At 45.2% G+C, this 18,753-nt stretch overlaps 1 protein-coding gene across 3 annotated transcripts in view; it reads right to left on the bottom strand.

Annotated features, from left to right (window-relative positions):
* PLCD1 (phospholipase C delta 1) overlaps positions 1-18,753 on the bottom strand; it is a 58,207-nt gene that overhangs the window by 3,641 nt on the left and 35,813 nt on the right. For all 3 annotated transcript variants that reach the window (XM_057398273.1, XM_057398271.1, XM_057398274.1), the window contains 9 exons: positions 15,726-15,954; positions 14,407-14,608; positions 12,780-12,924; positions 11,591-11,740; positions 6,072-6,239; positions 4,124-4,280; positions 2,190-2,306; positions 1,258-1,436; positions 615-747 (listed from right to left, as the gene is read on the bottom strand). In XM_057398273.1, coding sequence (XP_057254256.1) covers positions 615-747; positions 1,258-1,436; positions 2,190-2,306; positions 4,124-4,280; positions 6,072-6,239; positions 11,591-11,740; positions 12,780-12,924; positions 14,407-14,608; positions 15,726-15,954 — 1,480 coding nt within the window. The remainder of the gene's footprint in view (positions 1-614; positions 748-1,257; positions 1,437-2,189; positions 2,307-4,123; positions 4,281-6,071; positions 6,240-11,590; positions 11,741-12,779; positions 12,925-14,406; positions 14,609-15,725; positions 15,955-18,753) is intronic.

Here is an 18,753-nt window from a genome sequence, read left to right on the forward strand (position 1 = left end):
AGGCTTGAGCCAGGCTCCTTGGAGGTGGGAGCTTATGGCTTTCATCCGTCACCTGTAATATTGCTGTGATGTGTGTTAATTTGTGCCACTTTGGGCAAAAGAATGAGCAGATGCAGCGTCCCTGCCTTGTGAGGGGGCTCTGAGTTAAAAGAAATGTTCTCCTTTTGTACAGAGAAGATGTCAAGTTTTCAAGGCTAAGGTTATTATTGCCATCTTCCACTACTCCCTTACAGAGAAGATAGAGCCATGCTTTTACAGATGTACAGCAAAAGCTTAATGCATAATAAGCACAAATTGCAACAGGGAAATTCCTGCTTAAGCATAGGAATATCTTATTTTATCATGAGGTCGGTCAAAGACGGGATCACTTGAGAAAGCCCAGACAGTCTGAGGAACCTCCATCCTTTGAGATACTCAAAATTCACCTGGGCAATGCTCCCAGCAACTTGAGTTAGCATCTTCTGTGAGTTTGTGACACTGCCTAGTGTGGGGAAGCTTGGGTGCACCTGAGCAAGCCTGGCCACAGGGCAGCAGTCTTGGCAAGGAACACTTTGCTACACAAAATGAAAGGTTTACTGCCCCATGGGAGCACTGCATGGAACAAAACCCCTTACCATTGTTTTCAATGACCTTGGTCTGTTTCTTGTTGTTATCCTGTTGGACACCGTGGATCTCTATCGTTACCTTAGGATCAACAATGGAGTTTTTGCTTTTGTTCACCTTGGGCAGCTGCTGACCAGAGATGATCTGTGGAAGAAACAGAGGAGGAGGTCAGGTCATCATTAGGAGAGGGGACTCCCTGGCCCACTCCCTTCTCCAGGAGTGCAGGACCTGCTGCAACACACTGTTGCTGATCTTTCAGAGTGAGTGACATCCTTCAGATGAAGTTGTCATGAGCCAAAGCACCTTAGGAACACTGCTCCAGCCCAGCCAGCTGGCTAAGAGATGCAATTTTCTAACTGTCCCCACAGCGGTTAGATGATACTTGTAAACAAGAGTGGTGACTGTTGAGTGCATGTCTGCCTTATGTTTGTGTAATGACAGTGAATATTGTCATTAACCTCTCCTATTGCCAAACATTAAATATGTAAGTCTCTGAGGATGAAAGCCCATGCAGGACTGAAGCAGAAACCCAGTAGTGGGAAATTAGTAGGGCTGGGATACAGCTGGCCAGAAGGAGAAGGTATAACCTACATGCCCCCCCCCCCCCCCCCGAAGGTGGATGCTACTGAGACAGTTTCCAACTTCTATTCTTACTTTAAGCAGAAGTTTCTTCTTTGTCCCCCATGTTCCTTCTGTGATGGATTTTGGATTGAATTTGGTTTGCTCATCCCGGAGGAATTCTGGCTTTAAGACGTACCCAGAAAACCCATTGTCCTGGAATCGACCCTGATAGACATCCATTTCTGTGCCTGCTGTCTGGAAATTTAGGGCAACTGCAACATAAATAGATAAATACAGTCACTTTCAGATAAATCAATGGTAATCTTTTTATACTAATTCTGTTCACATGAAATTGCACTTCATGGACATAAATATTTGCTTTTCCACACTTCAAAGAACAGTGATAAACTCTGACCCTCACAGCCTGCTACCACGGAGGACTTCTTGCAGAGACGTTAGAGGCAGGAGGAGCCATTACAGCCATCTCATTTGTCCTCCTGCCTTCAACAGGATCAAAAAGTGTCCTATATTGAATTTATGTCACCTGGTTGAGGAACTGCATGTTTTAGATAAACCTATTTATTTCTGTGCTAAAGGAGTTATCTCCTGCAGTGAAGCCAGGAAATCCTTCTCAGTTGTTTCTCTGGATACTTAGCCTCATTATAAAACCTCCTTTCCAGCCCAGATATGCTTATTTTCATTTGCCATCCTGAGGGACATTGATGCCTCTGTTGGTTAGACCACAGAGTTCTTCATGTTTGAACTCTTTGTGTAGAAGTACAGAAGCTGTGACCAAAACAGATATACAGAAAAGGCTCTCCTAACAGTTTTGAGGGGGGCCAGAAAATGGTCTATGAAAAGTCATTGAGCATTGGCTGAAGGGCTGACCTCTCCCAGTGACCACTGAGCCTCTCTGCCTGCAAAGGGCTTGAGATCACACTTCTACATCAATTGAAGCCCCTCCATAGCCAGGCCATGGGTGAGCCAGCCTGGGTGACCCTCTCTGGCATCCCACTTGCACCCACCGATCTGGCAGCCGACATTCCACAAGTCAATGGGGTTGTAGTTGGAAGAATCTGTCCTCCAGCCTGCAGGGTAGATCCGGCTCAGGTGCCTGACATTGTGATGAATAAAACTGGTTGCTACGGAAAAAATAGAAGAAAATGGCTCTTTTAGTGAAGGCAGCTAATTTTGTCTCCTCTTGTTATAGAATCATAGAATAGTTAGGGTTGGAAGGGACCTTAAGATCATCTAGTTCCACCCCCCCTGCCATGGGCTGGGACACCTCACACTAAACCATCTCACCCAAGGCTCTGCCCAACCTGGCCTGGAACACCGCCAAGGATGGAGCATTCACAGCTTCCCTGGGCAACCCATTCCAGTGCCTCATCACCCTTACAGCATGAACTTCTTCCTTATATCCAATCTAAACTGCCCCTGTTTAAGTTTGAACCCATTACCCCTTGTCCTGTCGCTACAGTCCCTAATGAAGAGTCCCTCCCCAGCATCCCTATAGGCCCCATTCAGATACTGGAAGGCTGCTATGAGGTCTCCATGCAGCCTTCTCTTCTCCAGGCTGAACAGCCCCAACTTTTTCAGCCTGTCTTCATACAGGAGGTGCTCCAGTCCCCTTGATCATCCTCATGGATCTCCTCTGGACTTGTTCCAACAGTTCCATGTCCTTTTTATGTTGAGGACACCAGAATTGCACACAATACTCCCAGGTGAGGTCTCACAAGAGCAGAGTAGAGGGGCAGGATCACCTCCTTCGACCTGCTGCTCACGCTCCTTTTGATGCAGCCCAGGACACAGTTGGCTTTCTGGGCTGCAAGCACACACTGAAGCTGGCTCATGTTCATCTTCTCATCAACCAACAACCCCCAGTCCTTCTCCGCAGGGCTGCTCTGAATCTCTTCTCTGCCCAACCTGTAGCTGTGCCTGGGATTGCTCTGACCCAGGTGTAGGACCTTGCACTTGGCATGGTTAAACCTCATGAGGTTGGCATCAGCCCACCTCACAAGTGTATCAAGGTCCCTCTGGATGGCATTCCTTCCCTCCAGCGCATCAGCTGAACCACACAGCTTGGTGTCATCGGCAAACTTGCTGAGGGCGCACTCAATCCCACTGTCCATGTCAGTGAAGAAGATGTTGAACAAGACCGGTCCCAACACCGATCCCTGAGGGACACCACTCGTTACTGGTCTCCAGCCGGACATTGAGCCATTGACCACAACTCTTTGTGTATGGCCATCCAGCCAGTTCTTTGTCCACCGAGTGGTCCCTCCATCAAATTGATGTCTCTCCAATTTAGAGACAAGGATGTCTTGTGGGACAGTGTCAAATGCTTTACACAAGTCCAGGGAGATGACATCAACTGCTCTACCCCTGTCCATCAGTTCTGTAGCCCCATCATAGAAGGCCACCAAATTGGTCAGGCAGGATTTCCCCTTAGTGAAGCCATGCTGGCTGTCACCAAGCACCTTGTTGTTCTTCATGTGCCTTAGCATGCCTTCCAGGAGAATCTGCTCCAAGATTTTGTCAGGCACAGAGGTGAGACTGACTGGTCTGTAATTCCCCAGGTCACCCATTTTCCCCTTCTTGAAAATGAGGGTTATATTTCCCTTTTTCCAGTCGTTGGGAACTTCACCTGACTGCCATGATTTTTCAAATACAATGGACAGTGGCTTAGCAACTTCATTCACCAGCTAAATTGTTGCTGCTTTATATATACTGCTCCTCTGCCTAGTGAGTTTAGCCAAATGTGAACTACCTGTATAAAATGCTCTTCTTGGTAACAGCCTCTATGATATTAAGTTATTCCCACTTTCTCAGTGGCATGCATAACCAAAGAGATCATAACCCTTGTCTTTCAGGTTTGCTTTTCCTTGTGCTTAACCACTGTTCCTTTATGGGGGACTGGGACAGAGGATGGCCTTTTGCCAGGGCAGAACATACATACCAGACTCCTGGGCTAATTTCAGAGCTTTGCTCTCCGTGAACGATGACATCTCATAGAAAGCCCGAGGATGGCTGGGGTCCTCAAAGCCATTGAAATGGACACTCTTGCAGTAGACAACTGTATCTGACAGCTCCTTGGCCAGCTTCAAGGTGTCACTCTAAAAGCAGGAGAGCAAGAGTTTCTGCAGTCATACTCAAAAATAATAATCATGTTTTGTCTAGGATGCCTGAGGCTTCTCTTCTCCACCATCTTCATGTGAAAAGGGTATATACTATCAATATTCAGTGCACCCCTATGCAAAAAGAGGGTGGAAAAGGGGCAGGCTGCCCTTGCCATATGCCTTGCCCTGCATGGAGTTCTAATCCTGCCTCTCAGAGTATCACTTCCTCTCAGGCCCATCTTGGCCTGTCCAAGTGTCTTTACTTCCCAAGTGTGACTACCAAGAATATTTCATCTGGGCCATGCTTCCTTCTGCATTTATTTGCGTATTATTATATGAATGAGTATTTCAGCTTGACTATCACAACTCACAAGTGATTAGGGCCACAAACACAGTAGCAACCAACCCAATTAGTCTGTAGTGGAGAGCTAAGAGAGGATTTCACACAACAGATGCTTTGCTGTTCTAGCACCTTTGTTGCATGATGCTCTCCATCTGGATTCTCTCCTTGGTGGTGGGATACCCTTTCTGCTGCTCTCTGCGTGACCACTTGTATTTCAGCATCAATGGCCGTCTCCACTTGTTAAACTTTACAATAGAGTCTTAGCAATGAGTTTTCCCTATTGTCCTGGTCCCAAGCATGCAAGCCTGGAAATAAGGGAAAGTGAAGGACGTTTTTGCCTCCACAGAGCTTGGGCTTTTTCTCCCTTGAACTAGGAATCCCTTACAATGCTTTGATGCCTCCTACTCCACAGCCACATTCATTGGTGCAAGAGTGAAGTGTTAGCCACCAGCTCCCATTAGAGGCCAGAAAAAAAAATGACAGACGTCAAAATTACACACATTGTCAACTACAGTTCAGGGAAAGAAGTAAGATCCTCAAAGAGTGAGCAAATCAGCAAAGGGAAGCATAGATCAGACCAGATCCAGAGGCAGTGTCAATCAGCTTTGCTGTCTGTGGGATTGAATGTATTTACATCTCCTATGAACCTGGTTGAGTGACCTACAGTCTGAAAAAATGAGTGTCCACATATGAGGGAGTAAAATACTGGTGTAAAGGCCAGAATTTTCTTCCCAAAATGGTAATTCCAATTTCTTTGGAAACAGACCACCCTTCCCCATAGATCCATAGCTCTCCCTATCCCTCCTTCCTCCTGTTCAGAAACATATGGCCTGTGAGGGTGCAGCTATGTCTCAAAATGTGGCTAGAAAAGCACTAGTCTCTGATAACAAACAAAGTCATAATGCTCCCACGACAAATAGATTTCTGGAAATCAGACAGACTGAATATGTGCCCTTCCACTGCTTCCAGAAATGCTACATGGGCCGTCCCAGCTGCCAGGTCCTCCAGCCACATTTTAAGGAAAGAAGCCAACCTTCATGCTTGGCTGGCTCTGCAAGATCTCTGCTTGTTCTTGGGACAGAGATCATTAAGGTGAGCAAGGACCAGGATTCTTAGCTCCAGCTGTTTCAACAATTTACCCTTTCATATCCCCAGCCGAGTGGTCAAAACCACACTGAAAACTGTCTTAGCAGGGGACATATTAAAAGTCTATTTCAATTGTTTTGTTTTGTTTGGTTTTTGGGTGAGTTTTTGTTTTGTTTTAGGCATGGTACAAAATCCACCTATAAAGTTGTTTCCCAGCATGAGTCACGGGACAGGCTAACAAAACAGGATTTCCTGATGCAGAGTTTCAGAGCCATTGCAATTGGCAAAGATCTTGTTCGTAGCTTTTCTGTCTTTCCAGGTCTGCCCCTTTTCAGGACTCAGTTAATTCTTTTACTTACCTTCCCCTTCTGCTGTATCTCAGTCTTTACAGATTCATCTTCTATTTCAGCTGCTTCATCTTCATCAGAGACATCCTCTGCCTCCAGGTTGTTGTTCCCATTTGTTCCAGCAGGGTCCTCGTGTCTACTCAGCTTCTTGCCTTTCACAAGGATCTTCCCTTTTAACTGCTGCACAAGGAAAAGTGTACAAAATAGCCGGTGATTAGAAAAGGTTCTAGCTCACCCTGAAGGAGCAAGGGTATAACAGCTCCTCAGCTGCAACTCCAGGGCTTTCTGGAGTTGCATCAGTCACTGGTGGTTACACAGGTAAATATAAGTCTCTATTTCCAGAGTTCTTGCCTTGCCTCTGGCCAGCCTCTGAGACCACAAGCCATGAGTTTGAAGACGCCAGATAGCCCACTGATTCCCTCCTGATACAGAGATGACCCTCCCCTCAACTAGAAAACTAAAATTGTTGTGCTGTTTAGAGGCAGTAAAAATATACTGTTTTCAAAACTGAATGTGGCTCAGCAAACAAGGCCAAGCCTGGAGGTCAGGGCTCATGGGAGCTATTCATGGCACTGTTCTGCCCCTCTGTGTGGCCCTGAATTTTAATCTACCCCAGCCTCTGCAATGTATGGTTATAAACATATGCACAACTTGGAAATGATGACAGCCACACAGGGACTGAAGCAGTGCAGCCCTCTGCTCCACTAGGTATTTTAATGGGGGGAGAGGTATTCTGCCAAGCGGACATGGGATTTTAATATGTAAAGGATCTTGTCAGCACCCTAAGGTGCTGACAGCCTAAGGAAGAGTTTCCAGACCCTTCCCAAAGATACCTCCTTTTCTGAAAAGCGCTTCTCCTATGACTGCTACCATGGTACAGCACTAATCATACGCAGCAGCATGGGCCAACATAACACAGCTGGCTGCTGAGCCAATCCAAGGAGCATATTTGTTGTGCTGAGTCAGTTCTCACCAGCCTCTTTCAAAGTCCACAAAAAATCCTCAGGTGTAGAAACACACCAGCCGTGCACGGTTGCTCACAGACCACCATACCAGAGATGTATCTCTTGTGCAAGACCTAACTGTGGAAGGCTGAAGCCTGGAGAGGGCTGACTGAACCCAAATGATGCAGCAGTGATGTTGGCAGCAGGGAGGAGTGCTGAGAGAATGGTGACTGTCTGGGTGCAATCTCTAAGTGACAGGATTATGCATTAAAATCAGGCACACACCTCAACCCTGCAGCCTCCAGTGAGGTCAAGTGTGAGACTTGTCGACACCTGGATGTGTTCAGTAGTCCTGGCTTTGAAGGGTGCTAGTACTCCAGAAAGAAGCAATCTCGGAATTAGCAAATATAGCCATCGGTCTGTGTAGCATGTTCCACTTTTCTCTGCAACACCCTCTACTTGCACTTTCCACAACAGCAAAAGCAACAAACCCCATCATTCTCAAATGACAGGGCTGTGGAAAACCAAGAACCTTTTATAAAGCAGCACAGGCATTTTCAAAGAACACAATTCCCCCTTTGTGGGGGCAAGCAAATTGCATCACATCACATCACACAGACCAGCCCAACTCCTCACCACCCCAAAGCTCTGGATAAAGCTTGGTGCAAGCTGAAATTTGAAACTGGTACCTGAGGAATCAGCCAAGAGCATTTTAATTCAGCTAGCACAAATGACCTGCTTACGCTGGGGTGCTTTCCCTGTCACTCAAAAGCTACACAAAGGCAGCTGGAAGGAATGCACCAGTTAGTTACTGGGAATAAAAGGCCCAAAGGAGCATTCAGAGCATAGCAGTATCCTTCTGCCCATCCCCAGACAATCCTCCATCCTCCCAGCTCTCTTCCAGGCAGAGCTGTGACACTCACAGCTCTTCACATCCGTGGCTGGGAAATGAGTCGGCTCATCTTTAGAGTCTCAGGTCAGTCTGCTGTTCATGTCTCTTCCCACCCTCCTGCCTCAACATCCAGCTCTTCACTGTTCTTCTACAACACCTACTGGAAGAAGGTGAAATCCAGTTCTGTGTGAGTTTTGAGGCTCCAGTCAACAATCCAAATGGACAAGACCAGAGGGATTGCACGGGGGACCTTGTCCTTCATAGGCTGCAGATATCATCCTGCTATGTAATACATTATCTGCCTCTGCTTTCTAGCATCCCATAATAAGTGCTACTGCCTTATCTCACAGCTCAAGAGTAAAGAACTAGAGACAAGGTATTTGCGGCAGATTGCTTGATTCTTAATTACCAGAAGGGATACTACCCTCTTGTAAGCTTCTCCATGTTCTCCCCAGCTTCTCCACAGCATACCCATCAAGTGGGAGGTGTAATTTCCAGCACAGACCATCCTACATGGCTGAATACATCAGCAGTGAAGGCACAGCAACACAGCCTCCAGCTTGTCTCCTCATCACACCCCATACCAGGGCTCCCAGCAGTGGATCCTCAGTGCTGCAGAGGTTTAGTATCCCCTGTGCAGATAACTTCTACCAAGCCTACAAAGCAGAGCAGTCCATGTGCCACCTAACTCCAGAAGAGATGCATTAGCTTATTGGTATACAATGAGGGGTGAAATTCACTTCAAAATAAAATATTTTCATTTCCATTTCCTGCTATTCTATAGTTGCATTGCACTGAATTCACCCTGCAGAAGCTGCCAGTCCCAGTCTTCTTTCATTTAATATGAGTGCTAGGAAGCAGTCATAAATTTGAGTGCTTGTCTTCTCTAACAAGATTTTAAATAAGCTGGTGCAGGCAGACACAAACACACATATGCACTTGTTCTATCTCTCTTGGTTCCCCTACATGTGATATTGCTTCTAGCCTGAGGCAAAAGACAACTCAGCTCATCAGTGCTCCATTGTGCTGATCCCTGCATTACCACTGCTATACTGGAATTGGTTTCTGGGCTGCATGGCTCAAAGTGATGTTGAATGGGGACACTGGACACAGCAATGGATGGGAGAGCTGGTGGGACAGTGGAGTTAAGGGGTGGCAGAGGCTCCTGCCACCGCACTCCCAACTACGCAGGCTCATATCCCTAAGGGTCACCTACCAAGGCAGGTCTGTTAAACCCAAAGCCACTGTTGTAAACAAGGAAGCCTAGGAACAAAAATCTGTAGGACTTTCCAGATATGCCTGATATGCTGAATAGTTGCATGCAATGTCAGAAACTGTTTTAGTCTTGTTCCAGGGCTGGTCTTTGCAGCATTTCTAGCTAGAATGCAGGGACAGGTGGAATTAGCCCTGTCAGAGCCCTGTAATCTCCAGATCAGGGATAGGGTAGAAAGACCTGCACCAAGCAATCGGCAGCAGAGATGGATCAGTTCTTCCCTGACACTGCCTGGAGCTTTCATGTGGCTTTTAGCAGTTCATCCTACAAGCCTTTAATTTACTACTGGGATCTAAAGACAGCAGCTTGAGGGAGATATTTAGATGCTTTGTGTAGCCCAACACTGTTCCTGACTGGAGCCCAATAATGTGGTGCCCTGGGCTGTGGCATGAATCGTTAGCATGAATCCAAACTGTGTCGATCTTCCTGTAACTACTGACACTGCCTTGATAACACAATCTGTGGCAAGCAATGCTTTGCCTGTTTTTATTTACAGCCTTTCAGCCTCAGACAGAGCCCAACTTTTTTTTAATATAAAAAATACTACATTGTCCCAGGCTTCCCCATGTCAGCTTCACAAGGAAGTGGAAAATCCAAGAGGCTTCTAGTTTGGCTTTTTTTTTTCCCCTTAATGTTTCAGCTTCAATGTATTTTTCACCAAAAAAAGCAGCAATTCAGCTCTTTGCACTCTCCTAGTTCACACAGCAGGAAGGCAGAAGAAAAGTAGCAGAAGGAAAAGGACAGGTTTTGTTGTGTTGGCAATTTTTCTCCCTTTAAACTAAAGAGATCAGTCCCTCCAATGGAGCATATAAGCCCAAACCATTCACTAAGGTAGATCTGGGCTGTTTTGTTCAAGCTGGGGCCACATGTCCATCTTGGCAGGAGAGGAGACAAGCGCAGGAATGGGAAAAACATCTTTGGGAAGCTGGGGTTCACACATCACACATTTCTTTCCATGGTGTTTCTCCTTGCTTTGTTTCATTCCCCTGGTCACAAGGTAGTGTTCTGAAAAGCCACCAGCAGCCTTCCTGATCCTGCACTAAGGATAAATAATAATCCAGGTGGTGACACTGAAGACTGATTTTTCCAACTTGCTAACAGCCTGCAGAGACCTGCCTCCATGCTGGGTGTATTCTCACCCTGGGAGAGTCACTTCTTAAATGTAGTCACCTTGTCTGTGTCAGTGCAAAGGTCTTGCTGAAGCAGCAGCACTAAAGTTATGATTCATCCTAATTTATTGTACTGGTGCCCAGGGACCAACCCAGATCAGCTTCCCTGTGTGCTAGGCATTGTATCAAGCGACGCATGACAATCCCAAACAAAAGGGAAAAGAGAATCAGGGAGAGAGAGGATGAACAAATACAGAAGATATTTTGGGTGGATCATTTTCCTCTCTTCTCCCCTGATGACTGCCGGCTTTATCCCACCCACAAACTCCTTCCAGCTCTGGCTAGGCATGCTCAACCAATTTTTGGCAAATGATTTCTTTAGCAAAGAAATCCAATTTAAAAGGAACTTCAGCTATCCACACAGAAACCCCTTTCTCCAAAGTGCTTAAGAGAGAAAGAAAACACAAACCCAAAGAGTGAAGAGATTAACATTTCATTTTGGCTTCTGTTTTGGAAACTTTTTTTTCACATCAACATTCCATTTCCAACATTTTTCTAATAGTCAGCTAAAGACTTCATAGTGGTGGTCCACTGTTAAGGGCTGTATACCTTCTTTGCGTGCAGCGTCCAAGCTCAGCTCCCAGCTTCGTGGCTGCCCTGATTCATGGGAATCAAAGGGGCATCTCTATGCAGCCTTCTGCCTCCCCTTGTTCTCCATGGACATCTTCATCCCCACCACCCCACCAGGCCATTCTAAGTGGGAGAACACTTCATGCTATATAGATTTAGGCTACCTGTATGGGTAGTATCCAGTCTTGCTGGATTAAAACCACAGAGACACCTTGTAGTCACTCCTTGTGGTGCTAATGTTCTCTGTACATGCAGCAACCTAACAGTGCTTCAGAGGATTAGCCTGAAGAAGGTCATATTCAGCTTTGGGTTGCGGGGAGAAGACACAAGACAGACTCTCAGGATTCAGCTCCTCTGGGAAATGCCAGAAAAGCAACCTCCTCATGGGATGAAGCACACTCTTGGTAAAGGAACCAGGAATGTCCTCAGTGCTGCAGGAATATCTCCTCTGAGACCTTAGACAATAAACAAAGAGCAACCAGGCATTTTGTGGTTGATGTGCACAGGCTACTTCTAGATATTCCTTATTCCACAGTTGCCCACAGACAATCTCTGTTCCTCAGCAAATGCAGTTCCCACCAGTCCTCAGGTATATTGCCCACTACCTGGCACCTAGCAAGAAGACAGGCCTCTTCCTTGTTCCACCCTCAGAAAGCAGAAAGTGCTAGAGTATCCTTGTTTACCTCTGGGGAGGGGAACTGGGATTTGTTTCCATCTACTGGGGCAACCAAGAGCATGTCCTGCAGAATTGTCGTCATGTGCTGAGCCATCACCTTCTGCTGGTCGACACTGCAGTGGTTCTCCAGGGAGATGATGACAGGGTATGGTGAGGTCTACAGTAAGATAGCAAATTACATCATCAGTGAACTCTGCAATTTCACTAGTCTACAGCAACTGATATAAACCCCAGTGCTGTTTTCTCTGCAAGTGAGTGGGACAACTGTAAGGTCTAGCATTCTATTAAAATGAGCATTTGTCAAAAATGGACAACCTGTGCAGTAGCTACTGCTGGTACCTTCTGGAGATGATGACCCAATGACAGGGCACCAGGCTGGGTCAGGATGCCTCCCACAGACTTGCTGGGGCAGTTTAATGAGGCTCCCTGTGCCTCCATTCTCCACTTGCACTGTGGGTCTGAGCACCTTCCTACCTCAGAGGAAGGACTGGGAAGGGAGGGTTTGAAATCACTGGGGTTTCTCAAATCCTTAGGTGACATGAATCCTCCTTCCATTTGTGAATAGGCCTGACCTGGTTCCCTGTGGTCCCTCCTGGTCATTTTGTGTGCTGAAGTTATTGGCATTGTCACTGCTTTATAGCCCCAAAGGAAAACTGATACTAGTAACAGGTGCACTCAAGGAAAATAGCAGAAAGCCCAGTGAGTCTGGACAGACCCAAGGTATTTTTAAAGGCTGCTGGCCCAGAACTGCCATACAAGATTCCAGACTTGCTCATTCCTTTTAAAACAGAATAGAAGCAGACTTTCGCATCAGTCCCTCCAAAACACATGCACATGGGTTCCTCTAAACTAACAGCAGACCCTGAGACACCAAAACTACACAAGTCATGGGCTTGTTTGCACTTCCCACCAAGGATGCTCAAGATATTGGGCATTATTTTTGGTGCACTGAGGTCCAGGATGCAGCTGTGCTGGTATAGATTCAAACTCGTCCTTGGATATAGTGCTCTGCAACTCCCCAAAATGGACCTCTGCAGAAAGCAGATGAATGCCCACTCAGAAGGACACATCTCGTACCCATGAGAAAAGCTAAGGTAAAGTCTTCATGGCTTATATTCTCTGTTGGGAGGGCAGAGACCTGCTACCAGTCTTGGACTGTGCAATATGAGAAATCTTAGGTGGTGCCTCATCCTTACTTTGAAAGCATAGTTCTTGATGGCCTTAATGACATCGCTGAAGAGGATCTTGGAGGTGAGAGTGTAGCCATGATAAATGACAGGCTCTGAGTTAGGGCCATCCCAGCAATCCAGTTCCACACAGCGGCAGCCTTTAGTGAGGGCTCTGGAAACAAAGAAGGGATCTGGTTGGGTTCTAAACCTTTTGCTCCATCTCATGAGGGTGCATCAGGCACGGGTATTGCCTGGGAAGGCTGACAGGAATTTTAGGAAGGAAGGAAGAAAAGAGGAGCTTGGAAAAACAGGAAAACAGATGGCAAAAGGATGGGACCAGGAGAGCTCAGAGTCAGCAAAGAGAGCTCAAGGTTGAGCAAGGAAAGCGTAGTGGGATCTGAGAGAGGAGGTAATGTAAGTCCAAGGTAAGAATTATCCAAAGAAGACATAGTGAGTGCCAGATGAGAAAGGCCAGTCATAACTGTGCCCCAAAACTTTTCCCAAAGATTGTGAAGAGAAGAAAATCAAGAGTGCTGCATTGGAAGAAAGACAGTAAGACATTCAGCCTTAGAAGCCAGTCAAGAAGCCTGGATGATGTGACTTCTTCATCTAGGTCTAATAAGACATGAGAGATGAATCCTCAGAGCTGTCAGGGAGGGAGCTGTGTGAACTCTGCCACAGCTGGGGAGACTGCTGAGGGCCAGTTTCCCAAACTGAGTCTACAGACTGAATTTCTACTTGAAACTCTTGCCTCTATATATCCGTATTTTCATTTTAATTTACTTTCCAGTGTAGGTTCCCCTTGTACAGACTTACCTGTCTAAGAGATGATCCTGTCTTTTTTACAGTTACTCCCTACAAGTTTCAGTTAACACAACTCCTTTTAACTTATTGCAGTAAGAATCACAGAACAATTTGGGTTGTGGTAGACCTCAAAGCTCCTCCAGTTCCAAGCCCCTGCCACAGGCAGGGACATCTTCCACTAGACCAGGTTGCTCAAAGCCCTGTCCAGCCTGGCCTGGGACGCTGCCAGGGATGGGGCAGCCACAGCTTCTCTGGGCAACCTGTGCCAGAATCATGGGGTTTCTCGGGGTTTCTTTTCAAGCAAAATATAATTTTGTAATTTTAAGATCCTGTAAGAGGAATTCAAGCAGCTACTGAAAGGCAACTTGTGACATATTTCACTCCCTTCTCTTTTGAGCTTGTGATTCTAGACAGCCATTGTTCCCTGAGAATCAGAGAAGCACTAAAGTCAGAACTGAAGTCATTGGTTTGCTTATAAGGAAACACTGCCTCACTTGATAAAAATACAAGACATAGCAGAAGCAATGCAAGGTGGTTCCCACATGATTGTAGACATTTTAAACTACACCTAAATGTAGTAATTATACATCTAACAGCCAGGTGTACACCACATGGGGCCCAGCAGAGACCCTCGTCTAAGTGCTTTGAAAAGCAGCGCATAGACAACCGGGCTTAGAAACAACTTACCGTGATGTGAACATGGGACAACCCACATTGCCTGGTCTCAGGGTGGGTGATAGCTTCTCAGTCCTCTTGTACCTTACAATATAGATGCACCCTATGTCTTCTATGAGAGAGGGATCAACTATTCAGACACACAAATACACACATACAAATACACAATCTTTACCTGATATAGGCTTCTGTGCTGCTTGGACCTGTGAGCTGGTCTTCCATGAGATAGGTATTGTGCGAGGATGACACCAAGTAGTGACTGAGAGGTTGAGTCATGTCCTGGTAAACTTTACGGTGGGAGGAGTTGAATATATTCCCATCATCGGACAGCAGGTACATCAGAAAACCATCTTTGGTCATGGCGTTACCCCTCTTGGCTGCCAGATAAATAGACAGAAAACCCTACTGAAAATCCGATACCACCCAATGGTGCCGCCATCCTCACCATGATGCCTACTGCTCTCCAGAGAATCACAAAGGCAAAATATGCTCCCTAGGCATTCAGCTAAGAGTAAAGATATTGATGCTGTTCAGACACTGATGACAGCTTCGTCTGCCTGAACACTCTTTTAAAACTCCTTTACAAGCATGGCTTTTCATGACATTTACTGTCCTTGATAACACCTTTAAAGTGTCAAAAACAGCCCTTACCTCACCTCTCTAGAGACCTACAGTATAAAAATCTCTGTTTGAGCACTTCAAGCTTCCTCCATGCCAATAAAGAAAAGTTGTCAGATGCCTAAACATAGCCAGATAAATCGTGTCTAGATTATCTGATGAATACATGATTTGCAAAGAGTAAATGCAAAATTACCCAACTTTGTGGAGAAATTGAGCTCTTCCCATCTTGAAGGTCTGAGCTAGATCTCAGTCTAATCCCCAAGTCTGACATCCACAAAGCACTGTGCTTCTCCTGAAGGTATACCCAGACAGTGCAAAACCTATGATCCGGTGTTAATTTCTTGAACAGGTCCTCCAAGGTACTCCAGACTGGGGACTCACTTAATTTCTGATCAGAAGACATTTCTGTGATTGCTCTCCTAAACAGCTGTCACCTTCTGGGCCCTTTACTCAGATATCACCCGATAGCTTTTCAGGTGTCCACATTCAAAAACATCTGCCTCCATTCCTGCCTCTTGAGAACAGAAATACTGCTATATTCTTAACCTTGCAAAGCCACAAGAGGTCTTGGCATTTGAATAAACCATCAGACCCCTTCCCTCAGGAATTTCATCACCTCCTACCCAACTCTATATCAACCCCTCTCCAGAAGCTCAGTGTACCCAAGTCAAAATCGAAGACAAGTATTTCCCAGGCTCTTTTGTGCCCTCCTCTCTTACAGTTGCTAATGTTCCTCTAGAAGACTGGTGTTTTAGAAGCAGCTGTGAGAAGAAAATGACACACATGGCTGCAGAGGAAAACAGCAGCAAAACAATTCATAGTTCATCACAAAAGCAAGATTTTGAACCAAACCAGATATGGTTTCCAACCTACCTCTTTCATTAGGCTCGTATCTCTGAATTAAGGCAGGAGCAGCAACAACAGCATCTTCTTCTTGCTGTGTCTCATAGAGGAACCTCACCAGGTTCTGGCAGGACATAAATCCTTCTGCATCTGAGTACTTTTGGAATATCTTGTCTATTTCTTTCCTCTCTGTCAGTATCTTGTAAAATTCCTCTATCTCATCATCCTCCAGAGCCTCTGTTTTGGACTTGTCACAGTGCTGTAAACGTAGAGGGGAGAAGGAGTGAAAACCTTCTTTCCTTCTGGCATATGCCAGCCGTAATCTGCACCAGGGCTACACAACGCAGAACACAAAATAATTGGAAACAGTTACTGGCCAGTGAATGAGAAGCAGTTGGTCATTGACAATGGTTCTCATTGACAAGGCCAACAGTCATATAACAGTTACAATTATCATTATTACTCATATTAACAGTGTGCTGAAAAGTATCAGGCATGGCCCATGACCTCAAGCTCTACTGCACTGTACACAGTGCAAACCATAAGTTAGGACAGCTCAAGACAATGTAAGTACAAATCAAAACTCAAGAGAAATGTGACTCTTGATCTCACGGGGTAGAGCAATATAGGGAACAACTAACTCAATGCATCTTAAACCACTGGTAGGGACTGTGGCCTAAAATCCAGTAAGTAAAGTAAATTGAGCTTTCCCCTTGACCTTAGTGGGTCTGAGCTCAGGCCTAGAGAGACGGTCAAAGCTAGTAGCAGGGCTGGTTGCAAAGATGGCATCTAAACCAACTTAAAAATACTGCTAAATATGTGCATGTTCAGGTATGAAAAAAATCCCTCTTTCCATGGAAATTTTCCATTCTCATCCAAAATACATGAAGTAACAAAATCTCCACATAACCCCAAATCAGATACCATCTTCTCAAGGAGCTGCGAGTCATATCCTTTCTTTGAGGTCTGAACTTCTCCACCAGATAAGAGCTCTGACAGAGCGCCACTGTCAAGGACTTGACTGACCATGAAAGGTTATGTATTTGAGATATGCAAATTAGTGTCCCCATGAAGGATAGCAACTTTTCCAACAACAAATATTTCTAGTTCATTTAAAATATTCCCGGGTTCAATTTTTCATCAGAAATTATATTTTTCTGTGGCAAATCCTGATATTAATGTTGTAGTTTGTTCCTAGCAGAATTCTTCACGGAGAGGTGAACAACTATTTTTCAGTCATCTCTGGGATCTATACCCCTGCACTCAATATTGGCTGAGAAAAAAAGAAAGCTGCAATGGAAAACAAGAGCCTATCTCAGAGGAAGATCCCCACTTACATCAGGGAGGGTTATACCGCTTCCAAGTGTTTTCCCCTGCAAATTTCAGCAGTCAACCCACTTCTAGTTAATGCCTTGTTATTACAATGGTTCCCTCTCTCTCAGTATCTAAAGCAAGCAGTAAGACCCTTAAGTAGTATCCCAATCTAATACAGCCCACTCACATCTTACATTTTGGTAAATCAGAAAAACGTCATTTTTGGCCTGGATGCCAAAATCCCTGCAGGACATGGCTTGCTTTACTTAGTCTTTGCCCTAAAAAACTCTTCTTCTTCAGGCCTGAACTCAGAAGTGTGCTCCAACCCACTCAGAGGAGATATTGGTGCATTTCATTTCACCCTTGCTATGGACAAGATGCTATCAGTTACTATGACTTAGCTGACAGATGGTAACATGCCAGACCAGAGGAATTAAACTGTTTTCTGTCTTTGATCTGTTATGACATGTGTAGAGCTATTGTCCTAGGTTTTATGACTGAAATTCATGTCTCACTTTAACAAGCCATCATACTAATCTCAAGCTAACTCTGCTAAAGATCTCAGTGATGGCCATAGTGGCTTTGGCAGTGCTCCAAGCAAGATGATAGTGAGGGAATTTCATCCTTTGTAAATTCCCCACTGGAGTCCTTCACTGTCTGTTTATGGTGCACATATAAACCCAAACAAAATGATCATGACGCACAGTGTTTCACAAACTGAAACAACAGCAAAAAGTTCAACTTGCCCTGACTTCAGGATCTGCTGAGTAGAAGCTATGGGCTTAATCTCAGGGACAGGAGAACCTGTGAAATGCTCAGTACTACAGACACCTTCAATAGGTTTCAGCAGTACATGAGCTGTCTTTTCCTTGCTGCTTTCCATGTCTATAATCCTGTTCTGCGGCTTTAGCAGATACCATGAATTGGTGGAGACTGCAGGGATGCCATGAATGACAGACATTCCTTTCTTTAAGAAACAACAGGAAAAATTACATGATATTACTTCTACAAAATTGGCATTATAAGGGATGTGCCTTGGGAAGTTTGTTCATTAGTGGCCATTAAAGGCTGTGATGGATATAGGACAACACATTGGCATCAGTCATATTCCAGAACAGATCAGATGCCCAGTATAAAAGTGAGGTCCTTGCTTGGGCTACAAGAGCTCCAAATTAGAAAAATAATCTCAACACAAAATACTGTGGCTTACCTCACTTGTATGGATTGGAACCATGATTTTTGAATGAACCTTGTCCTGACAGGAAAAGTCAGAACCTTTCTGATGCACCAGAATACACATTCAGGTTGAAATGAAGAGCACTACCAGAGAAGTTTTGCACAGTTTCTGGTTGCATTGCATACGTCTTACTCAGGTGTGTCTAAAACCCAGATGTGGACAGAGAGTTAGGTGATGAAAGGCAAGAATAATGTGAGAACAAGCCCTGTAGCTCTCTCTTGGACCCTTCACCAAGCCTTCCTTCCTGTGACTAAATGAAGAAAAACTCACACAGACAGAAAAGATCACGTTTTTAATACACTGCAACGTCTCTCAGTCCATCTACCTTTAGGCAGTATGTAAACTGAAAATCAAACTGCTTTAGAAGTAAGACAGACTTTTCTTGAAGGCACTTTAGCCCACAAGAGATCTGAATTAACCTTCGAAGACCCTCTTTCCAGTGGCTATGCAGGAAACCTATAACAATTACATGTCTAATGAGGGTACTTCAACTGGCTGTCTGCATTT

The sequence above is a fragment of the Pezoporus wallicus genome, unplaced genomic scaffold (genome assembly GCF_028554395.1).
Source record: "Pezoporus wallicus isolate ANWC-B61680 ecotype Strahan unplaced genomic scaffold, APGP_CSIRO_Pwel_v1 contig_7237, whole genome shotgun sequence".
Lineage (NCBI taxonomy): Eukaryota > Metazoa > Chordata > Aves > Psittaciformes > Psittacidae > Pezoporus > Pezoporus wallicus.